Source organism: Siphateles boraxobius, unplaced genomic scaffold (assembly GCF_051911475.1).
Source record: "Siphateles boraxobius isolate OS27281-9 unplaced genomic scaffold, OSU_SipBor_1 8, whole genome shotgun sequence".
Lineage (NCBI taxonomy): Eukaryota > Metazoa > Chordata > Actinopteri > Cypriniformes > Leuciscidae > Siphateles > Siphateles boraxobius.
In genome coordinates, this window is record NW_027509208.1 from 465872 (window position 1) to 488809 (window position 22938).

The 22938-nt window shown below is 35.7% G+C and overlaps 1 protein-coding gene across 7 annotated transcripts; it reads left to right on the forward strand.

Annotated features, from left to right (window-relative positions):
* The first annotated feature begins 336 nt into the window (after positions 1 to 336).
* On the forward strand, positions 337 to 22610 carry tpd52l1 (tpd52 like 1). Of its 7 annotated transcripts, XM_077220903.1 has the most exons (11): positions 337 to 502; positions 1613 to 1666; positions 2124 to 2147; positions 12132 to 12247; positions 13113 to 13261; positions 17946 to 18047; positions 19046 to 19078; positions 19953 to 19967; positions 21111 to 21149; positions 21481 to 21541; positions 21708 to 22610. In XM_077220903.1, exons 1-11 carry the CDS (start codon positions 484 to 486, stop codon positions 21828 to 21830), a joined length of 735 nt encoding a protein of 244 aa, XP_077077018.1. In that variant the 5' UTR covers positions 337 to 483; the 3' UTR covers positions 21831 to 22610. The 7 variants fall into 7 exon arrangements, with proteins under 7 accessions (XP_077077018.1, XP_077077019.1, XP_077077020.1 ...); XM_077220904.1 differs by lacking the exon at positions 19953 to 19967; XM_077220905.1 differs by lacking the exons at positions 19046 to 19078; positions 19953 to 19967.
* The last annotated feature ends 328 nt before the right edge of the window (positions 22611 to 22938 follow it).

The window sequence follows — 22938 nt, forward strand, 5'->3', positions numbered from 1 at the left end:
TTTTTGTTCTACAAGTTACAACATAAATTGGACACAATCAAACTTGATTTTGAAGCTGTTGTCTTTTACAACAAAACAAAAAGTCCATGTTGGTAACAATTTGTTAGAGAAGGACTACAACTTCCACAGGGATACGCGTTTACGTGCTTTAGGAATCGGACAACAGTTGTAGTCTTTATGTAGCAAAGTTGATATTTAGAAATGTCTTTTTTTTTACAGGCTATGATATTTACCATGAAATATGCCCTATTACTAAATCATAATATGCTAATTAGAGCCGCTCCTATTGGTCTGTGGCTGAAGATGCCCTGGTAATGGGTGTGGTTTAACAGCAGACGCGTGTGTGTGAAACGGTTGTGTAGGACGCGATATTCTGTCAGAACTGAGACGTTCTGTGTGTGTGTGTGTGTGTGTGTGCGTGCGCGCGCGCGTGTGTGTGTGTGTGAGTGTGTACTGAACCTGCATTTGCACAGTATCGCTGATATGGAGCCCAGGCAACAGGGTGAGCTTACTTTTCGATCACTTTCATTTCTTATGTTCTGTGAAAATACTGGAAATGTGTTTAAATACTTCTGTAAATATCGTTTCACTTTGTGTATCTTTAAATAACTTGAGTAGATCCAAATTAAAGAGGCACGTTTTGTTGGTTTTAATTTTGCATACCAGAAAAATTCATATAATGGATTAAAACATAACTAGCCCAATAGTACTATTTTATATAGGAATATCAGCTACTTAAAAGTAATTTAGGCTTCGTTCTAATGAGGTGCATGAGCTTAAGTCAGACACGTGATCAAGTTTTCCAGAGATCTGTTGCCAAAACACGTAAACAAATGAGAGAATTAGATGGAGCTCCAGCTCTCATGTTCCTTTAGGTGCACTGATCTGGACAACCATGTGACCTTTCCATTTCATTTCCGCGTGATTGTCCTGAGCTAAATAATTGAAATCTTGTGACCGGATATGTTCCAGTGGGAGTACCAGTGAATTGGCTGGCCTTTAACTAAACAAAATTGTATAAGTAGGCTACAGTAGTACTACAGTACACATCCTGTTGGCACCTGGTACTGCGTTCCTCCACCAATGTAGTGCAACAAACTCTAATTGCAGGGTTGGGCAATGAAATGTCATATAAATACCATCAATATATCTCAGTGTAATAAGACTTCTTACACATTGGTATACTGTGGACATTTTTTGCTCTGAAGCGAGAAAGGCCGGTCTATGTTTGAGGTTAAGTACCATCACCTGTAACAACAAGACCATTGATATGTTCTACATGAGCAAATCTATTTAGTATATTAAAGTAAACATTCGGAAACTAACAGTAACAAAAGTAGTATAGTATACCACTCTTACTATTTCTGTCATAGAAAGATATGGTATTATTTGTATACTAGTATGCAGTTCTGAATTCAGCAAATTTATTTTTGAACCCAATGTAAAGTATAGTATAGTATGGCAAAGTACAAACCTGAAAACAGTGTATTCGTAGTATGTAGTTGTGTGTTGTTTCTTTTAAATAAATATAAATCAACATGATCAGTAAAGTCAATGCATCTGCATTGTTCATTTGTGCATTCAACCTTTAATATCTGTTTGTTTTGCTAAGCGTGCTTCACAGAGCTGTACTCTAGTGTACTGACTTCTGAAGCTATAGACTGGGGTAAGAGCTTGCTGTGCAGTTTGATGAAAGTGAATGTGACAAACCCAACCTCTGTAGTGTGTGTGTGTGTGTGTAGATCACTCATTTCCATCTCTGAGCTGACGGGTTGTCTTTAGCTTTTTCACATAGGCTAGGTGTTTTTAGATGGAAAGTCTTTAGCACATTTAAAACTTGTAGACACTGCTAAACCCTAGAATTGTGATATCATTTGATTGACAGATACATACCCTTTGTTGTTCTTCAAATGCATGTCATGTTGAGGTTCCTTAAATGAGTCAGCCTTGGTTTGATATGCATGTCTGTGTACATTTTTGAATGATATTGTTGAATGCAGCCTGTTTGCATGTTCTTTGAAATTGAGTGGCATTTGGAATCTGTTAAGATTTGGTGTAGGCTATCATCAGCTTATGAATCATTTCATGCACTGTTCTTCTTATTTCAATTTGCTGTACCACAGAAGACAGAGAAACTTTCCATGCAGGTAGGTCACAGAAACATCTAATTTCATCTGAAGGATGTAGCTTAGCTGAGTTATAAACACAACCCAATACACACACTTTGCATCCTCCTCACCATCTAGAATTTCCTGCCAGTCACTAAATACTCTGTCATGTCTCTGTGCGGCAGTCAGACAGAATTAAATCCAGTCAGATAATCACTAAGGAGAAATCCCTCAGATTACTTCGGCAAGGCCAGAAATGACGCAATTCTTCACTGGAACCATGCTCTTAAATTATACTGCTTTATTTCAAGCTCCGAATGGATTGTGTTGCATTATTAAGAGTTATTTTGTGAAAAAAGCATGCAGGATTTGTTCCAGTGGTCGTCACTTTTGCCACGAAAGTTAGCATGTAAACTAAAACTATTAAAAGTAATTTCCATTAATTGATATAAGGCTAAAATAAAATTCAATAAATATTAGATGAAAAACTTATGAGAATTAGAAATGTTGTCTTAACTATGATAAAACAAGTTTGTAAGTTGAAGTACTAAAATTACCAAGACTGAAATTAAAATAAATTAAAGCAAAAGAAAAAATATTTAAAATAAAATGACAAAAGCACTTAACAATATTACTGAATATTAAACTAAAATTTAATTAAAAACAAAAAAACTATTAAGCTTATTTAAAATATATATAAAATATAATATTAAACTAATAGTCTAATTATTATTACTATTATTATTAAAATGTTATTACATATTATTTTAATAAATTATTTTAAAAAAATACTATAGTAGTACATAAATAATACTAATAGGCCTATAACACTAATATGTGAAATTGATTTAATGTTAAATTTAGCTTTTGTTTTATTTAATTTGCATTAAGTTCAGAATTTAGATTTCCATTGATAGTTTTTGTGTCATTGAGATGAATATAAAAGTCATTAACACAACTTTCTAAACAATTGTTATTTTTTGCTATTATTTATAGTTTTCTTTCCATTAGGCAACTGAACGCATTAACACGTTAACAAGAGTATTATGAGTGATTAATTGGTGTAATCAATTGTCATCAGTGTTATACATAGATTTACCCAAGATTGTTAGTTTTTCCCTCAATTATCTCTGGTTTGTGTTGAAAGCCATTGTCTTTCATTCCTCTCAGTGGGTGATATAGTAATGTTTTTTTCATCTGATGAGGATAAGAATGGCCTCCTCCTCCTCCACACATTGCAATATTTCTCTGAGGACAGTGAAGTGATTCTTTGTGAGTCAAGAAGGAAAATGAGGACACTGAGAGGGTTGGACAGAATAGTAGCGCATAGTCCAGTGAGCTTGAAGAAGCTGAACCGTCGAGCACACTGCCCTAAAGGGACACTTAGTTACTCAGATGACACACCGAACACCATGACACGACTCTGACTTGCTCACCCAGACATAAGAACATGAGAAAGATGAACTCTGATTGGCCTGTTAATGACAAAAATAGAACTGAAAGAAAATACTCGAAGGCTTATCAACAATGTTCAATATATGGAGGAGTTTCTCATGTGCTTATGTCTTCTCTATTGCATTTTACTGTTATTTTAGTCATGACAAGTCAAACTCATTTCAGCGATTTAACCAATTAAAGGGGTGGTTGATTGCGATTTCACTTTTTTCATTTTAAATAGTGTGTAATGTTGCTGTTGGTGCATGAACAGTATCTGCAAAGTTACTGAAAGTTCAATGTAAGCAGAGATATCGTCTTTTAAAAATAGGCTATAGATAAAGTTTAATGCCTACAAAAGTTTAATGCCACTGGAATGGGACTACAACGAGGTACTCCCGTGTTGAATACGTAACTATTCCCGCCGGAATATGCAAAAAGGGGGGCATGGCCATATTTCTGCTGCTTTGTCGAAGAGGAAGAGTTATAGTGGAGAGCAGTAGCCATGCCGTCGAAAGTGTGTTATTTTCACCCAGCTGTCAGGTCTTCTGTGTTCGGGCTTCCTACGGACGCTGTAGTTCGTCAACAATGGCTACAATTTATGTTTGATTAGGTTCCTGAATATTACAATCGTAATTTAGCTCTCTGTGCTGCGCATTTTACGGAAGACAGCTTCCAGAATCTCCACAAATTCAATGTCGGATTCAACAACAAACTGTTACTAAAGCATGAAGCAGTTCCAACTTTAAAACCAGAGGCTGCAGTTGTTAGGCCACAACCAGTAAGTGAGACTTAATAATTTTAAATGTATTGCATGTATAATTTCAGACGTAATGCTTTAATTTTATCAAGGACGTAAACAAGTGCCAGTGCTGGCTTTAGTAGCCACTTCGTGTGTCTATGACAAACGCGTACAAACATTTTGGACCTGAATTTGTAATTATATACTAATTTTGTAAATGTATTTTCCATGTATACTTTATGACGTAATTTTTCGATTTGATCAAGAACTTAAACCAATGCCAACACTGTTTGTTTATAGTAGCCAGTTAAGGCTGATTTATACATCTGCGTCGGACATACGCCGGAGCCTCTACGCCGTAGACTACGCATTGGTTTTAATTTATACTTCTGCGTCGTTGTCGGCGTTGACGCACGCAGAGGGAGCTTGTGAAACCCGAGGGAGCGGTTTGAGCAGACCAATCACAGCGCTTGCGTCCGAGTAGAATTGACGCGTTGTTACATTTTTGGAGAGGTGCACGTCAGGGTACGCCGAAGGGTACGCGCGCTACGCACAGCCTACGGCGTATCTACGCCGTAAGTTCGACACAGAAGTATAAATTGGGTTTCAGTTCGACACAGAAGTATAAATTGGGTTTCAGTTCGACGCAGAAGTATAAATTGGGTTTCAGTTCGACGCAGAAGTATAAATTGGGTTTCAGTTCGACGCAGAAGTATAAATTGGGCTTTAGTTCGATGCTATTTCGTGTGTGTAAGACAAACGTGTACCTAAAGAAAACGATACACTGAGTAAACTAAGTTTTGTGAATAGATAAACGGTTGTTCATTATATCGATAAAACAATAACTTTAAAAAAACGGTATTATACTCTGTCATTTATTCAGTTATATTAAATGTTTAATCAGGAGAAAACCGTATTCTTATATAATAATAGTAGAAAAGAATAGAATAGAATAATAATAATAATAATAAAATGTACCATTCAGAAACGTTTTGTAAGAGCCGTGGGGAGGTTCTGCTTGACTCTCTTCATTGCCACTTTCTGGGTCTGATTCTGGCTCAAACTGATACGGCAGTAGGCTATAGACACTATTTACATTTGACCGGAGCACATGCAGCTTTCGCCTGTAAAGTTAATGGGCGTGAAGTTTCCGGACTACGTGCGCTACGCAGTTTAGCCAATTACAACACACCGGCCCAACTAACCAATCTGAGCCCATTGCCTGTTCCTGAGGGAGTGGCTTCATAGAATCAGGAAGTCAACCGGTCGTTCAAATGACAGAGGAGAAAGCGGCTTACAATAAAGGTGAAATTTATGAAAATAAGGCTTTTTTTTTAAAAACACACACTTAGACATATTATTTTGCACCCCATAAACACAATCATGCAATGAAAAAAAGCAGTAAACCACCCCTTTAAGAACCAACTCGAAAGAATGATTCCGTCCGTATATTAGGGCTGCACGATATTGAAGAAAAGTGCGATATGCGATAACTCATTAAATAATGCGATAATCGATATGCGTTACGATAATAATTAAAGTGTGTAAAATCAACTTAAATTATCTTTAAAGTAAATTTAAAATTATATAACCTACATGCATGTTTCATATTCTTTTTGTGACAAGACAACATCCCTCACAACTTTTGAAAGTGAACATCAGTGTTTTACAGTAGCATAAGAAGTGTTATTTTAACATCAGTGTAATCAGTTTAAGGTTATCCTACGTTAGGTTTATTATACAACAGAAACTGAATAATCAAATGTAAAAATAAACCCATGCTTAGTTTTCACTGTATGAATTAAATATATACGGATTCTTATTAAAGCTACAAAAGTTATTCAGCCTAGAGCAGCGAGTGATTTTCTCTTGTCTTTTGTTCATGACCCAGTTATTGCAAGCCGTTGCTGCGATATATACATTTGCGATATTTCGATATATTGTGCAGCCCTACCATATATGTTTCCTAATAAAAAGATACAGATTTATGTAGATGATCAAAATGACCAACCACTTGAAGTTATCTTTGGTTATCTAGCTCAGGTTCCCAGCTTCAGGTTGATCTAGAAACCATGTATAACCAGCTGCCATCAGAATCAGGATTTAGCTGAGGGGTTTCAACAGGAACCGTATTATTTTAATTGGTGTTAAAAAAGAATTGTTTTGTATCATAGCATTATTTTTTCTAATAATCTTGGCTTAAATCCGATATCTCCGCATTTCATCTTGGTGGTGTTGAATAAAGCAATTCAATATCACGCAGTTCTCCGTTTTCCAGGTAATAAACCTTTCAACAAAGATTACACTCAGTGTCTGTAGACACAGTATTAAGGCAATGGAATAGAAAGGGTATTATTTTACATATTTACTGTGAAAATGATCCTCTGTACTTCCTCTTATTCGAGACACAGGCCCTTAAATGGATTTAGGGAATCTGATTCATCGGATAATTGGGAGGTTGATGCAAGGCATCAGGAAAGTTACCCGGCAACCTGAACAATGGGGCGGTGGAACTGTGAAATAATTGCGTTTCTTCTGAGTTATGCTCAACGACCCAACCCTCAGTTTTAATCTATATACAAAATATGTATTATATCTAAAAGCAAATAAAGCATCTTACAGACTGAAGACCTATAGAGGTGTATGCAGTGTCTCAATTAGTGTTTGCTTGTTGTGTGTATACTGTCATGTTAATGTTTATTTCTTAATATCGTAATATCAGTGATTTTCCTCTGAAAAAGTCATTTTGAGGACATGTTGTGTCTCTGAATTGTCATACTGATTATTTTCAAATTTTAAATGTCAGCCACATGCACTATGTTGGAGACTGTTTTCCATCATAATATGACATTTAAATATCCAAACAAAAATGTAAACAGTCAAAGCTAATTTGTCCATGGTGTTTTACCATGTCTGTTACCAAATTAAAACATTTAGTTAAATTATATAATATGCTGATTAATTAATTGAGGGTATGTTTACAGGACAATGATATACTAAAAACGGAAAAGTTTTTCCTTTGATTTTTTTGCGTACAGACGACACTATTTGTCAAAATGATCTCCGTTCACTCAGATCCGCAAAAATGGCGGCGTTATGCATGCCAGGCCATTAGTTGGCGACATCACTTTGTAAAGAAACACTACACTCATATAGACTGAACACGTAATACGCATGTGCATGACGTCACCGTTTACGCATAATTGTGTTTCTGTAGTTTACACGGAGATGACAGCTGTATCATTTTAAAAAACGTACACTTTGAAACCCAAATTCAAAAGTTTGCATTTTCAAATGGTCCCCAAAACGTTGTTGTCATTGTAAATGAACGAAAACGTATAAAAAGTTTTACGTTTTTAGTTGAAAATTGGGGCGTGTAAATGGTCCCTTAATTTAATCATGAAAACAGTGTTGTGTAAACCGCCACTAATATTTAATCACATGTCAATATGTGCTGAAAAAATCTATTTTTGTGGTTACAGTTTATTTCGATAAACTCTGTGTTTTCAGGCATTCACTGCAAAGTCTTGTTCAGTTACCCGTGTCTTGTCTTTATCCCTGCTTTCCCGTATTTCCCTGTTTGCCTGTCTCTTGGTCCTTGCAAAGTTGCTTATGTATCTCGGGGGAGCATCAAAATAAAGTGTTAGCAAATATTAAGCAGACAGTCTATTAATACACTAATGACTGCTAGTTGACATGATTTAGTTGCTAAATTACATGATAGTAGAATGTTTAAAGTGGACTATCGAAATAAAATGTTACCTTGTTCATTGGATATGATACAAATAAAAAATAATAAATGTATGTTTTTTTTCATAACAAATTGTGTGAAGTCTAAAACGTATATTTACCGATGCTATTTTATTACTCAAACTTACTTCACACTTCAAACTGAAACAATTATAAGGCATGATGTAAAAGGTGTTTAATAAGACCTGAAAATCTAAATAGGTTGTGCTGAAAGCAAATCTAGTTTGAAGGACAGATGAAAAGCAGTGGAAATGCATAACATACTTAGTCTGACTCTGAAGTTAATGTCTTATAGCAAGCACTGAACCATCTTGCTTTAGTTTTAAACATGTAGATATGATCTTCTGTACAGGCATTGTGTGTGATGTAAATGATGAATGTGGGATCTCATTCCTGAGCACTTTTCTTTGCTAAAACCGTTCTGCTCTGCTCTTTACCTGCTGATTGCATTAGTCTCTGAAAGTGTATCACGCGTTTCATACCACAGCACTCTAATCAGTTTCACAAGTAATGACTGACCAGACCTCCGAGATATGACTCTCTTTTTTCCTTCTGGACAAAAACAACCTCAACGTTTATTCGCATTACTGGAGGCATATCAAATGCATTAGTGCTTCATCATTTGAGCTTTCATTTTCTAGCTATTGTAAGCTTTAGATTTTGATTCTCCAACATAATGCTTTTGAAGGACATTGAGTTTTAGGTGAATTGTAAAAGTTTTCACAGTCTAATTTTAAAGGGGTTTGAGTTTACAAATAAGACATAATTTCAATGTAATTTCACTCTACTATAAACACACTTAATGTAAAATATTTATTTATGTACGCCATGTCAGGCATGTCTTGCAATGCTGAAATGAAACTGATAAACATAATGGTGTTAAAGGATTTTGGGGAACTGGGTTGAGCTTTCAGTGATAGTTGTGGTAATCAAACCATATTCCTATTTTCATGTCCTCTTCTCTTTACTTTAATAAGTTAGGTTTTAGTCTTCCAATGCATGAGAGAATAATACTGTTTTGGTCACTAGTCTCTGTGTCAGCATGTCAGCTATTATGAAATCAGCCTTTTGTTGCCTCAAAACATATTTCCATGATGCTTGTAAGTTGTAAAAATGCCATCATTTTGTAAATCAGTTGACCAATTCTTAGGATTCATAATGTGATACTGATCTTAAAGGGTAAGTTCACCCAAAAATGTCTGTCATTAATTACTCAACCTCATGTCGATCCAAACCCGCAAGACTTTCGTTCATCTTCGGAACACAAATGAAGATCTTTTTGATGAAATCTGAGGGAGTTCTGACGACAGCAATGCAACTGAAACATTGAGTTTGGTGCTTCAAAAAGATAATAAAGAGATCGTAAAACTAATCCATATGAATTGAGTGGTTTAGTCCAAAATTTTCTGAAGAAACACTATCGCTTTATATGATGAACAAAGTTATAGTTGTGTAGCTTTCAACAGAGGGACAGAAAGCTCTCAGATTTCTTCAAAAATATCTTCATTAGTGTTTCGAAGATGAACGAAAGTCTTACGGGTTTGACGAAATGAGGGCTGAGTAAATCTTTTTTGGGTGAACTAACCATTTATAGCTTCAATCCGTAACTTTTTTGTGTTAAAAATAATCCAAAATAATTTTTTGAGAAAGTACATAACCAGCCAGTGTTCAAAACTCTGCTTCCCGTAGCTCGATTCAAAACGGTAAACTTGTAATAATGTTTTTAACTCCAGTGGTACTGGTGGATTTCCACCGGAAATTTGAGCATGTCTTTGTGTCATTACCTCACATCTGTACACATAAAGAAGAGTCTCGGCTAGTAGGATTTGTTGCGTGAGGATGTTGGAGGTCGAGATTTATAGCCTTTTCGAGCACTTAATATAATCAAACTTATCAATTTGATGGCGGAGACAGAAAGGTTCAAACGACAATCACCAGCTACAACTGGAGATTCACCTGCTGTAAAATGCAAAAGACTTCGGACTTCGGAGTTGCTACAGAAAAAAAGAGACTGCAACCGGGCCATGCGAAAACAAGGATAAACTGATTTACTGAAATGCTTTTTTTCCCCTTAGTTGGTCAGAACAAAAGTGAATGTTACTTGCTTGTTCAGATGACATTTTCCTGTGAAAATGCTGATGTTGGTCATACTTCCAAAAGTATAATCTGTGATTGCGAATGCCTGGATCCACACCGGCGGTGACTGACAACCGCACATTCCCCTAAAAACATTGGATTCATCCACGCTGTGCCGAGGCACAACCCACGTAAAGTTCATAATTCCGCGAATAACTGCTATTGCAGATTTCGAACAGAGATGGCGACAAAGAGGAAGAACTACCATAGACAGTAAAAGAAATGGACACAGCGACCCCCTTGATTTCAATGGAGAAAACTGAAGCCCGATTATAGCACTCACTTCCTGATGGCTGAGCGACTGCGCAGGCTCAAACTGAGCTTGACGACAGTCTGACAGTTGTAAATCTTCTAGTAGCTGTGCCAACACAAATCTGAATCACCTAATTCCTCAAAAACGTTATTGAAATATTTTGTCCTGTTGCTTTTATGGACTCTCTATCTATGGGCTTCTCCCTTGACTTTATGCCTATATGTCCCCCAGATTGCCTCATAGAGAGTAAAAGATTGTCTGTGAGCTTCTCCTCCTGTCTATACGGTAATTTCTCTATTGTGCGACAGAGAGTCGCGTGGTTATGACCCAATCGTTAGCCTATTTTTACAAAACGGCTTCTACGGGGCCATAACGTCAGATACAAAGTAATGGAGCCTTTTATACATTGCCGTGTTTCTTTAGAAATAAATAATGGACAAATGAAGTCTTTGGACGCCTCAGATGTAAAGTTATTCGCTGTCAAAGTGACGCCAAAATAAATGGGAGTCAAAGCTAACAGCAGGTGATGGTCTGCTACAATGGCGGCTCCCGCAAGGCTTCAGTTTCCGGCTGATGGATTACCCACTTGAAAACTACAGACTTCAGCTTTAAAGGAAACATGTAAAGCTCTATTATAACTGTTACCTTCAGAAGATTGATGTGGCATGTTTGCAAGGTGTTTTCAGTCTTTTCGTCTTTTTGTGTACAACCTTTCATTAGAACTGCAAAAATACACCTTCATTCAGGGGTGAGGCAGGATAATTACATAGAGAAGGTGATGGATAAATGTGTTTAAAGGCTTCACTGCTGTTGTCACACCGACTGAAGGCTAGTTTCTGTATACTGGCAAATGCCATTTGACATAATGGGGGAACTTGGGTTTTAGTTTACCTAAAAAGTTCTGAATTTATTTTTTGTGGAAAATGTAATGCAAGTAAAGTTGTGATTCCATTCCAAAAAGTTAATTTTATGCAAATTATGGCAGTTTTATTCACATCTTGGTGTTCACATTCAGGTTTTTTTATGCAATCTGAATACATGTGGGCTAAAGAACATTTTTTCATGTTATTGTATGGTTTCAGAAAACCAGTCATATGAACTACCATTTAAAAATTTGGATCAGTAAGATTAAAAAAATAATATTAATACTTTTTATTCAGCATGGATGCATTAAATTGATCAAAATTGACAGTAAAGACATTTATAATTTAACAAAAGATTTCTATTTGAATAAATGCCATTATTTTAAACTTTCTAGTCTTTAAAAAATTATTTTAAACAAATGTATCCCCCAAAATATTAAGCAGCACATCTGTTTTCAACATTGATAATAATAAGAAATGGTTCTTGAGTAGCAAATTAGCATATTATAGTGATTTCTGAAGGATCATGTGACACTGAAGACTGGAGCAATGATGCTGAAAATTCATATGTACATTTTCAGGTTGGAGTGGCAGAAATAAATATATAAAGGAATACATAACTAATCTGATTCATTACACCCCTTATTCTTTAATGATGATTTTGAGACTTTTGGGCCAAATGGTTTAAGATTTTGTCATCCTTTTAGCAATGGTGGATCGAGTTTACACAAGATATTTCTGTGAACTCAAATCTGTAAAAGAATTTGTTCTCATAGATTTGTACATATGACTGAGACATGTTAACAATAACATTTGTTCCTCTATTTTTGTACATTTATTTCCAGGTTTACTGGACAAAGAGCCTCTGAAGGAAGTGGATGAGGACATGGTGTCAGAGGTGGACCTCAACAACACTGTCACAGAAGAGGAGCGAGAGGAAATGGAGAATGAACTGACTAAGGTACTTTTCCCAACGTTTTAGTGCTGTAAACTAAGAAAATGAAGTGTAGTGCACATTAAGAGCTAGTTTATCCTTAGAAACAGTGCTAGTCTGTGAACTCAAAGGCCACAAAGCTCAAGCAGAAATTGCCTCGCATGTTATGCAAATCCTGCAGATCTGTCATTTTCCTTCTTTGCATGTTGTGACTCAATGTAAAAAGTGCAAAGGAGATACAGTATTTTTACCTGTTCTGACCCTTAAAAAATGACTTTTATCTGTGAAAAAGTGTAGTTAGGTTGGGTTAGGTTATTGACATGTGATCCAGTTTCCTGTACTGTAGTCACTGTAATTAACTGTGTTGATGCCGCACAAACGCTCTGCATCATCTCATCCAGAACATACACCCTTGATTGGAAATCATGTGACCTAAAGCTTTTCCTTTTTTTCCCCCTGGGCTATTTGATCCCCCCAGATATTCACAGTCCATTAAGCCATGTACGTCTGACGTTAACTGTGTCACAATTTGTGTATGAGACAGAAAGGACAAAAAGAGTGGACAAATCATATTAAAACTGCATTATTTGTTGTTCAATTGTACATTTTCTAGCTGTTATATATAAATCTGAAGAGCATCAAAGAGCTTTTTATTTTATTTTATTTTTTTATTACAGGGACAGTGCATATTAATAAACATTTCTGTCAATATGCCAGAATTAGCCAAAAAGCTATTTTTCATCTGCAGTCCCTAGACAAATGGTAAAAAGTCACCCTAAAACAGAGTAAAATTACATATTTACATAACAATATAAAAATGACAATACTTTTAGTAAGAAATAATTGTATAATGGAAACACAGCCCCCAACCTTGACCTATTTTCCCTCTCAGTTAGAAGAAGAAATCACTACTTTGAAACAAGTCCTGGCCTCCAAAGAAAAACGCCACTTGGATTTGAAGCAGAAACTAGGGATCACACCGTTGAGTGAACTACGGCAGAACTTCAGCAAGAGCTGGTACGACATGCAGACCAGCACTGCGTAAGTACAGTAGTGTTTGCTAAACCCTGTGATTAATGTCATCTTTCGTTGTGGCTTATTGTGACTACTGACGCATGCACCTTTTTAAGAGGAAAATAGTGGTGGTTATGACACATGACTAAAATGATGGGGGAAAAAACACTTTTTAACAACCTAGTAGTTCTTCAGATATAACCTTTCATGTAATATACCTTTTTGTGAAAGTAAAATGTCTGCAAAGTTTCAAAGATCGTGATAAATAGAGTTATTGTCTCCTAAAAGAGGGAACCAAAGTCAATAGTAGTCAGTGCCGTCAGTAAAGTTACACTTCATTTTAAGGTGGCAGAGATACATTGTACTTACTCAAATATGTACTTAGTAATATTACTTAACTACATGTATTTACTATATTACGGTTAGGGTTTGGTTTACTTGTAGTTATGCATAATTTACTGTTATTACTATACTGAGTACATGTAGTAATGTGTAACTTAAAATAAAGTGTTACCCCTGTTTTTTACTAACATGCTTCCTTCTTGAGAATGAATTGCAATCTGAAAGAGCATGTTAAAACTGCTGTGTTTCCCTCTGTCAATGTATATTTAGGTTATTGCAATCATGATGTGATCCATTCAATTCACATTCACTTATACAAACAGCGCCTGTCAGAGACACACCGCCCATTTGCACGGTAATTACGTCATTGCGACAAGGCTTGCTGCACATCCCTCTTTCGCTTTATACGTACACACTGAACATAGACATGAACAAATGGCCTATTATTGTCAATGAAAGGCAAATAGTGTAGAGGCTTACTTAAATAAAATCACTTCTCATTATGACTCATGAAGTATCATAACACTGTTGTGCATTACTGTTTACAATCACTAGCCTAGGGAATAACAGCTATTCTGTTTCTTAAACAGATTAATACTCAGGTTACAAGTATGATGAATAGAAATCATTCATATTATGTGAATTTATGCTATCAGAAAAACAAATATACAGTATGCCCAAAGTGTTGCCCATTCTCGTTAGCTCTAGAGGATTGACTTGTTGAAATGTTATTTTTTGGAAATCAAATCTGTGCTAGAAAGTTTGCTTATAGAACAATTCTATAAACTATCATTCTATGTCTCCAGAATTAACTTTCGCTATTGACACTTTAATTATTTGACACTTAAACTTTCTTTTTTGTGTTACTGTTTAACATTATAATCATTGGAATAACATTAAAGGGTATGTTTATATGATAATAAGTATGTCTGACTTTATATTCTCGTGTTTATCTGGTCATTGAGTTACTACAGTGTCATGGTATCTAGCATCTCAAATGAAAAGCCCTTCTCATGTCGCAGTTGCCATGGGCTGAGAAGGACACACTGATCAGATCTGGATCATTTCTGTATTAGTCTGGTTGACTCATACTCTCATCGATTGACTAGATTTCCAGCTCTTACAGTAGATACAGTAGATTGTTCTTGGGTCAGTCTAGATGTGCTATTATTCAAAGCATGTAATTCCACAATGTGATTCACTTCACATAATTAAGCTTTGAAATGTACCTTGTAGCATAACTTGTTCACCCAAAAATAAACTTCATTTATTCAGCATCATGTCATTCCAAACCTCTATGACTTTCTGTCTTCCGTTGAACACATGAGTGTTTTCCTTACGACATGAATAGGGATGATCAAGCTCTAAAAATTAAAATTAAACAACATAATGTCACTATGGAACTAATCCAGACTCGTGTACTATAGTCTTCTGAAGTCATAAGATAGCTTTATGTGAGAAACGTACGTTTTTGTAGGCTTTTAAAGTCTGATGTTATGAAATGTGGAAGTTTTGTTGAGGAGCTCTTAGGTGAAAAGGATATTGTGACTTCAGTTCACAGTTTAGATGAATATGCTATCTAAAATGTGATAGGACTCTCAAACAGACATTTGTGAAAAAGCATAGAATAGGAAGTCACCTCAACGAGGAGGATTTGTTGTATTGGCTCCGCCCTTTCAAAATATAAAAAATATATACAAAAAATAGTTAATGTTTCTTCTTTTGTTTAAAATTGAAAATCATCATCCTACATTTGTGTATATTCCTTTTGTTAAATACAACTTTCAATGTATCAAACTGTAGATCCTTCCTACACACAATTAACATCTTGTAAGAGCTTCTGTTAATAAAAACAAATCTTTAAAAAATAAATAAATAAATAGTTTATGTTTTCATTGTGACCCATGTAACCTTAAAATATAAGGTTATAACACCAAATTTCAGATACCAGTGAAATTTCAGTAAAAATTTGCATTATGAATCTACTTTTCCCTTTGTGGACTGTCGTCTTGTATTCTATATATTGAAGCAGCATTTCTTCCTGTTTTGTACGAGATCATATATAAAAAGTGAAGTAAAGTTCTTCCTGCTTACAATTCAGGAAAGGCACATTATGTGCCTGTAGGCGACTTGGTTTAAAGTTGGTTCTCGTTCTCCAGTCTCCTTTGGGAACTGGCATGTCTAATATGTTAATGTCATGTTTAATTAACTGTAACGTGCACTAAAGATTTAACCATATAAGGTACAACAGGCTAAAGGCACAGTTTGGATTGGTTGGTTCTTGCTCTGAGATGTTACTCCACTCTTCCACCAAAGCACTTGCATGTCTGGTTGGTTACATGAGGTGCGGGTCTGTCTCCCTGATCACTGTCAGACATTGCAGTTTATTGCTCTTGGCCACATCTGCAGTCCCAACACAATCTCATGAAAGTGCGTATCTATACCACGTATGTTATTTCTCGTGCCATATATTCGCCAAAAATGGTTTTAGCTTGCATATGCTACGCACTGAAAACCCCATGTGTAGGATTAGGGGTGGGGAGTGCATGCGTATTACACGACATAAAGTGCGTATCATATGCACGCGAAAACTGCGTAGAATATGCATGAAAAAACTATTTTTGGCGTATAAATGGCACAAGAAATAACATCCGTTGTATAGATACGCACTTTCATGAGATCGGGCTCGCAGTCCTCATGGCATGTTCACACACCTGTAGGCATCTTTCTCCTGGTGGTTTTCAGAGTCAGTAAAAAGATCTCTTTAGTCTATTGGAACTGTGTCTTTGTCTACTACCTGTAAACTGTTAGTCTTAAAGGGATAGTTCACCCAAAAATGAAAATTCTGTCAGTATTTACTCTCCCTCATGTTGTTCAACCCCGTAAGACCTTCGTTCATCCTCGGAACACGAATTAAGATATTTGTGATTAAATCTGAGAGCTGGATCACTCCTCCATATGCTTCTAAGGGATTGAAACTTGTTCCCCGAAAAGTTATTAAAGACATCGTTAAAATAGTCCAAGTGACTACAGTGGCTCAATCTTAAGTTTATCAAGTGACGAGAATACTTTTTGTGCGCAAAAACAAACAAAAATAACGACTTTATTTCAACTCTTCATTTCCTTCTCTGTGGGCGTCGAGTCAGTTAGCGTAGTGTGATAGCGTAGAGCTACGTCACACGTAGGCTCACTATTGGCCGACGCTGGTCATGTGTGTAATGCGTGTGACGTACAACACAGAAGCGCTGCGCTGTTACACTAGTGAACTCACTCGAGGCCCACAGAGAAGGAAATCAATAGTTGAAATAAAGTCGTTATTATTGTTTGTTTTTGCGCACAAAAAGTATTCTCGTCGCTTGATAAACTTAAGATTGAGCCACTGTAGTCACTTGGACTATTTTAACGATATCTCTAATAACTTTTCGGGGAACAAGTGTCAATCCCTTAGTAGCCTATGGAGGAGTGATCCAGCTCTCAGTTTTAATCAAAAATATCTTAATTCGTGTTCTGAAGATGAACGAAGGTCTTACGGGGTTCAACAACATGAGGGAGAGTAAATACTGATGGAATTTACATTTTGGGGTGAACTGTCCCTTTAAGGACTGTTCCACAGGTTTATATGCAATAATTGTTTTTGGTTCATTGAACAAGCATGATAAAAATTGTTTAAACCCTTTCCAAACTAAATAAATATGTGTAAAGCTTATTTGGATTTTATAAAATGTTCATTAAAACTACAGTATCCTGAAAAAGGGAAGCTTCTTTTATTGCTGAGTATATACCGTGTACATGGGGTCGTTTCTACTATGTAGTGTGTTTTAAACTCAGTGACATTTAAAAAATGGTTTCTGAATTAAAGGGACAATGTGTAGTTGTTTAGGTACTTTATTCTCTAAAATCAATATTTTTATTCATAAATATTAATATAAATATATTCATCAATGGTGTACAAATACCTCTGTGAATTATCTGACTTATCCTCGTAAACGAAGAATTTATTATCTTTATATAGATGTGACGGGTAGGTCCACGGAGGCTTCCATGTCGTTCCGCCATCTTGAAAAACTATAATAGCAGAGAGGGACAAAAAGTACTAGGCCAACGCGTTTCCACAACGTGTTTTCGTTCAGAGCTATTAGAAGACATCCTGTCATAGTTTTTGGTACATAACAGCTACCGTAGATGTAACACGCATTTGAAAAAGCGAGGCGCTGGAGAGCACAATTCACCGCTCGATGGGAGAAATTCCTACACAAAGTATTTCCATAAAAGGGGATATCAGATTTCAGAAATATATATTTTTCTGAAATATTTTGTTCTATTTTATTTATCAGTGACAATATTTGTTATTTTTGTACTGTTCTGGCAGATACAAAAAGACATCTGAGACCCTGACCACGGCAGGACAGCGGACCTCATCTGCCTTCAGTAACCTGGGCAATACCATCACCAGGAAGTTCGGGGATATGAGGTACAGTGTCCCTTCTCCCTCGGCCTCTTTCTGCTGTCCCATCATTTCCTGTTTTTGTTTTTTCCTGTAGGGATCTCTCACAAACACTTAGTTCACACATGCTGTGTATGTTGCACAGTGAAATGGCAGTGGTCTCGAGGCGTTTACCTCGGACAGTCTGTTTGAGAGGCATGTTTGTGTTATGTAAGCCTCGTTTAAGCAGCTTTCAGTGGGCCAGATTGGAGATCCAGCTGGCAGAGAAATAAGAGCTTGTGATGGCATGAAGAATTTACCAGCTCCTCTTCACTGGCTCCTGGATGGTTGAGAGTTTCTGTGACAAAAGATGCTTTCAGAAGTGTCATAGTCTACAACAGGGTGATAAATCATTGAATGTTGACAGTTTGTTTGAGTTATTTTATAATGGTCATGCTTTAAAGATGGCCATCTTAAACACTGCAGAAAATAAGTATATTACCCATTTTTCTTAATCAATATATATTCTTAAAATAAGATATTGAGAAGCAACATTTTGTTGTAGAACTGTTGTCAGAATATGTTATGTATTTGTATTTTTTCTAATAATCTTATATTAATATGTATTCATACCTGTATATTTATTCACATACGTCATTTATTTTATATATATGCCATTTATTTTGTATAAAAATGTTGTATGCATAAACAGTATGCATTATTACTAGTGCTTATCAAATGAGAGTTTCTTGTTTTAAGGATGTTTAGGTATTTTTTTACTGGAAGACAAGTCAAAAATATAGATAAAAAATTGGCAAAATACAAGAACTTTTGCAGAAGTGTTAAAGGGTATTCATTATGATGTATTCTCTTATTAGTGCGTTTGAAGACAATTTTATTCATTAATGAATTGTAGAGATATAATACTGAAAATCAATGCATGAAACCCAGTTCGAATTTATTACTACTCACTCCTGCCTTTGCTTTAGCAAAGTAGTGTTGATTTTACTGTAGATCCAATACCTCCCTACCTTATTTTACTTCAGCATGTTTGGCCTTCAGATACTGTATCCCATGAGGTATGTGTGTTTGGTTGCCAGTGTGTGACGCTGTCTCTCTGCATGTGTCTGGGGGGTTTTCTACCTCGTGTTTGCAGTGAACATTCAAAGAACAATGTGTAGCCTTGCATGCTCATCGGCTCCTAGCAATAGCAGCAGAGCGCACGATGATACAGTTCATACTGACAAGTAATGCTTTTTGCTTCTCAGGATTTCATAAATATCTTCTACTTCAAAAATGAACTTTTTATTTTGATTACATAATGATAAATCTTATTGTTGTGCAGTCCTGAGAGCTATGTATGTTCAGCCTACTTCATCAGTCCAAAAATGGCAGTATTGGGAATGGTTAATGTTCATTAGCAAATTTAATATACAGTGGCCCTAAAAAGCACACTTAAGGAACACTTTTAAAGCAAAACATTTCACAAGGTTTCCCATGACAAAACAATTGTTCAAAATGAAGACAAAGTATTTGTAGTTTGTGTGAAGCATCGACCAAAAATGAACTTGGCCAAAAGTTAGTTCTGAGAAAAAGTCAAGCATCATTTGGTTTATTTATTTTATTCCTAATGCAATTATATTCATACATTACGTGTAACTTAAGTGTCCAAATATTTTTTGTGACCTCTGTATTAAAATTAATTTACAAAATCAGTTGCATGGGGTTCAACTGCTGTTGGTTTTGTATATAATTATGATTCAATTTCTCTGATTTTACGCTCAGTGAATTGACCTGAAAGTTTTGCTAGTATAGTTTTTCTTAACTTGAGAACTGCATGCATTTTATGGTTCGTACTGTTCTAGCAGAACTCAAACTGTGGTTGCATGGCCTATAATCTGTCAGCAAAAATAATTTACAATGTTCTTTCCCTATTTCTAATGCGCAACAAAGATCACATTCCATTGGGTAAGATATTGTGTTCACAGATCCCAGATAGAGATGAGCGATAGCTGCTTTTCCTTTAGCATCTGCATGATGCATGAGAACAGTGATGGTGCTGAAACTAAATCTGACTTACAGACAGGACTCGCATAAATAATCAATATGGGTGTGAAGGGGTATTCAAATATCTGAGCGGTTAATATGAATATTTCAATACAAATTCAATGAGTGTCGGCCTAACATTGATTCTAACATTATATGGAGTCATAAACTCTTTAGAAGAGACAATATGAGATCTGAAATGCTTCGATGTTTGAAACTATGGCATGGCATTATAGACTGGTCTTATTTTATTTCGAATTTTCAGCAAATCATTGTAAATCCAAAGTCACAATCATTTCTTTGTCTTCCACATTGACTGTATGTTGTTTACTAAATCAGCATCTGTTGCTTTTCTTTACTATTTATGAGAAATAATGCATGTAATACTCTTTGATAAATAGCAGAACCCCTGTCTTCCACCTGCTTTGAGTAGATGTTTTTTTATCAAGCACGTGGTTTAGTTTCTATGCATAGAAAACAGAAAGTGCAAAATGATCTGTACAGTTACCCAGTTCACATGCAGCTTACTACCAGTATAGCTAGAACAGGAATCTTTGCCTTTATGGGATAGTTATATGTATAGTCCATTGAAAAGTTCAAAACCGTTCAAAAGTTTGGGGTCAATATTTTATTTTTGAAAGAATTTAATACTTTTATTCAGCACCGATGCATTAAATTGATACAAAGTCACAGTAAAGACATCTATAATTGTGACAAAAGATTTATATTTCAAATAGTATTCTAAAAATATTAAGTCAGCTGTTTTGAACATTGATGAAAATAATAAATGTTTCTTGAGCAGCAAATCATCATATTATAGTGATTTCTGAAGGATCATGTGACACTGAAGACTGGAGTAATGATGCTGAAAATTCAGCTTTACTTTACAAAAATCGAAACGACCCTAAACTTTTGAACGGTGGTGTAGATGTAGTGAAACTTAAATATAACTACATTTATAACTGTTCAATTATTAGCATTTTATGTGTCTTATTTGCAATGTGTTTCTTTGTCCATGATGATGATTGAACCTCTCTTTTGCTTGGCCATGCTTTCATGGGACAGCTATTCTATACGCCATTCAATGAGCATGCCTGCAATGAGGTAAATATGTGTGACAGCTTGCTTTGCATGTTTTGTCTTTTATTGCATTTAATACAACTTTTTAAAGCATCAAAAATGTGATACCACATATATCATATTCATGTATAAAACACTGTTTTATACAGTCCGGTTTATACCGTTGTGGTTTTGTTGCATTAAAAAACTCTGAATAATGGTAATACCGTACCAACTTTTTCATCACACAACAAAAAAGACTGGAGAGGATGTTAGGACTCCTTTTGAATGGACCAAGTTTAGAGTTACGAGTTTAAGTTTAGAGTTAGATTACGTTTGGTGAAATGCGTAAAACGAAATTGTCTTTATTCCACAGGAACTCGACTAGTTTCAAGTCGTTTGAGGAGAAAGTTGAAAGCACAGTTTCAAACATTAAGGTAAGCCTGACATAAAATGACCTTTTAGTGGTCAAACACTAACTTTGTTTGTCCCTTAGTTCAGTGCTGTTAATAATTGATGAGCTTATCATTGGGAGTTTTCAACTTCACTGTGCTTGTTGTCAACATACTATCTAATGTTATGAGAGTTTTGTGTTGTGAGCAGTCAAAGGTTGGAGGAACAGGAGGTGCAGGCAGTTTTGAAGAGGTCCTGTCATCAGCGGCCCATGCCAGCGCCCAGGACACCCCTACTAACAACATAACTGAAAGCAGTGAGCGCTCATGCTGAAGATGTTAAAGGTCTACAGGTGGAACTATGATGCCTCCTAGTGGTCTGGAGACCACAGTGAAAATTGCTCCGGGGATCAATAATACATGCCCTCAGATGTATCCTGGTGGATTATCCGTGCAATGTATTTATTAGTTTTGTATGGAAGGAAAACAACCAAGTGGAGCACGTTTATTCTTTAACTTTTCTTCAAAATATGTATATTTTTCAAGGAGAATGCCTTAGGTGTAATCCTGCGTTACTTTATCATTATTTATACTAACTCAACATTGTGTTAACAGCAACAAAGCATGACACATTTCCAGGACCAAAAATAATGGCTGAATATCCAATCCTAAGATAAGTACTTGAAAGAATGTTTAACTAAATGGATGCTAACTTGCTTTTTTCCTGTCGTAAATCTGTCAGTGCTCCTTTTCCTGCTGTATACCCCACAACTAGAGCACATGTTTGCTGATAACGGATGCAAACAGCAAATTAAGGATATATGTTTTACTGCAGTCTATTAATTTATCTAATATGCCTGGTGTGAATTATTAATTGGTAACAATAATTGTCACTGACCAAAAATGTATAGCATTATAATGTCGTTTTTTCTTCTTCTTTCTTTTCTTCATACATTTGTGTAAAATTTGTTGCAGCTTTACATATTTAACATTGACATTTAAGTAAATTGTTGTTTTAAGGAAGAGGATTTCATAACCAAAATCTTTCTTCAAAGTGTTGTGTTGAGCTGCGTCCATTGTTAACATTAGTCATTAAACGTTTTTTGCAAAGTCACCAAGTCCCGGCTCATCAGTCGTTTAATAAAGGTGAACTGAACTGAAATCATAAACCATAACATCAGGATTATTAATTTTACTGTTCCCTCATCATTAAGACAGTAAAGTGTGGGAAAGTCTCTGCAAAAACCTTACATTCACTTTATTTGTTGCCTCTGCTTTATGCTTTGCTTTCCACTTTTTCTGTCAAAATTTCAGAAATGTAGAACTGATTATGTTTACAAACATATTTTGAAAGTTGTTCAGAATTATTGCAGAACGAGTTGTTTACGTTTCCCTTGTGTTTCGATGCGTTTAACAAAGTAAAATCAAGTTCAGTGGTCATA

Excerpts from the sequence above, each read along its gene's own strand:
- tpd52l1 (XM_077220903.1), top strand. Across the intron at positions 12,248-13,112 it reads TGGAGAATGAACTGACTAAG|TTAGAAGAAGAAATCACTAC; the intron begins GTACTTTTCCCA and ends TTTCCCTCTCAG. Across the intron at positions 13,262-17,945 it reads GACATGCAGACCAGCACTGC|ATACAAAAAGACATCTGAGA; the intron begins GTAAGTACAGTA and ends CTGTTCTGGCAG.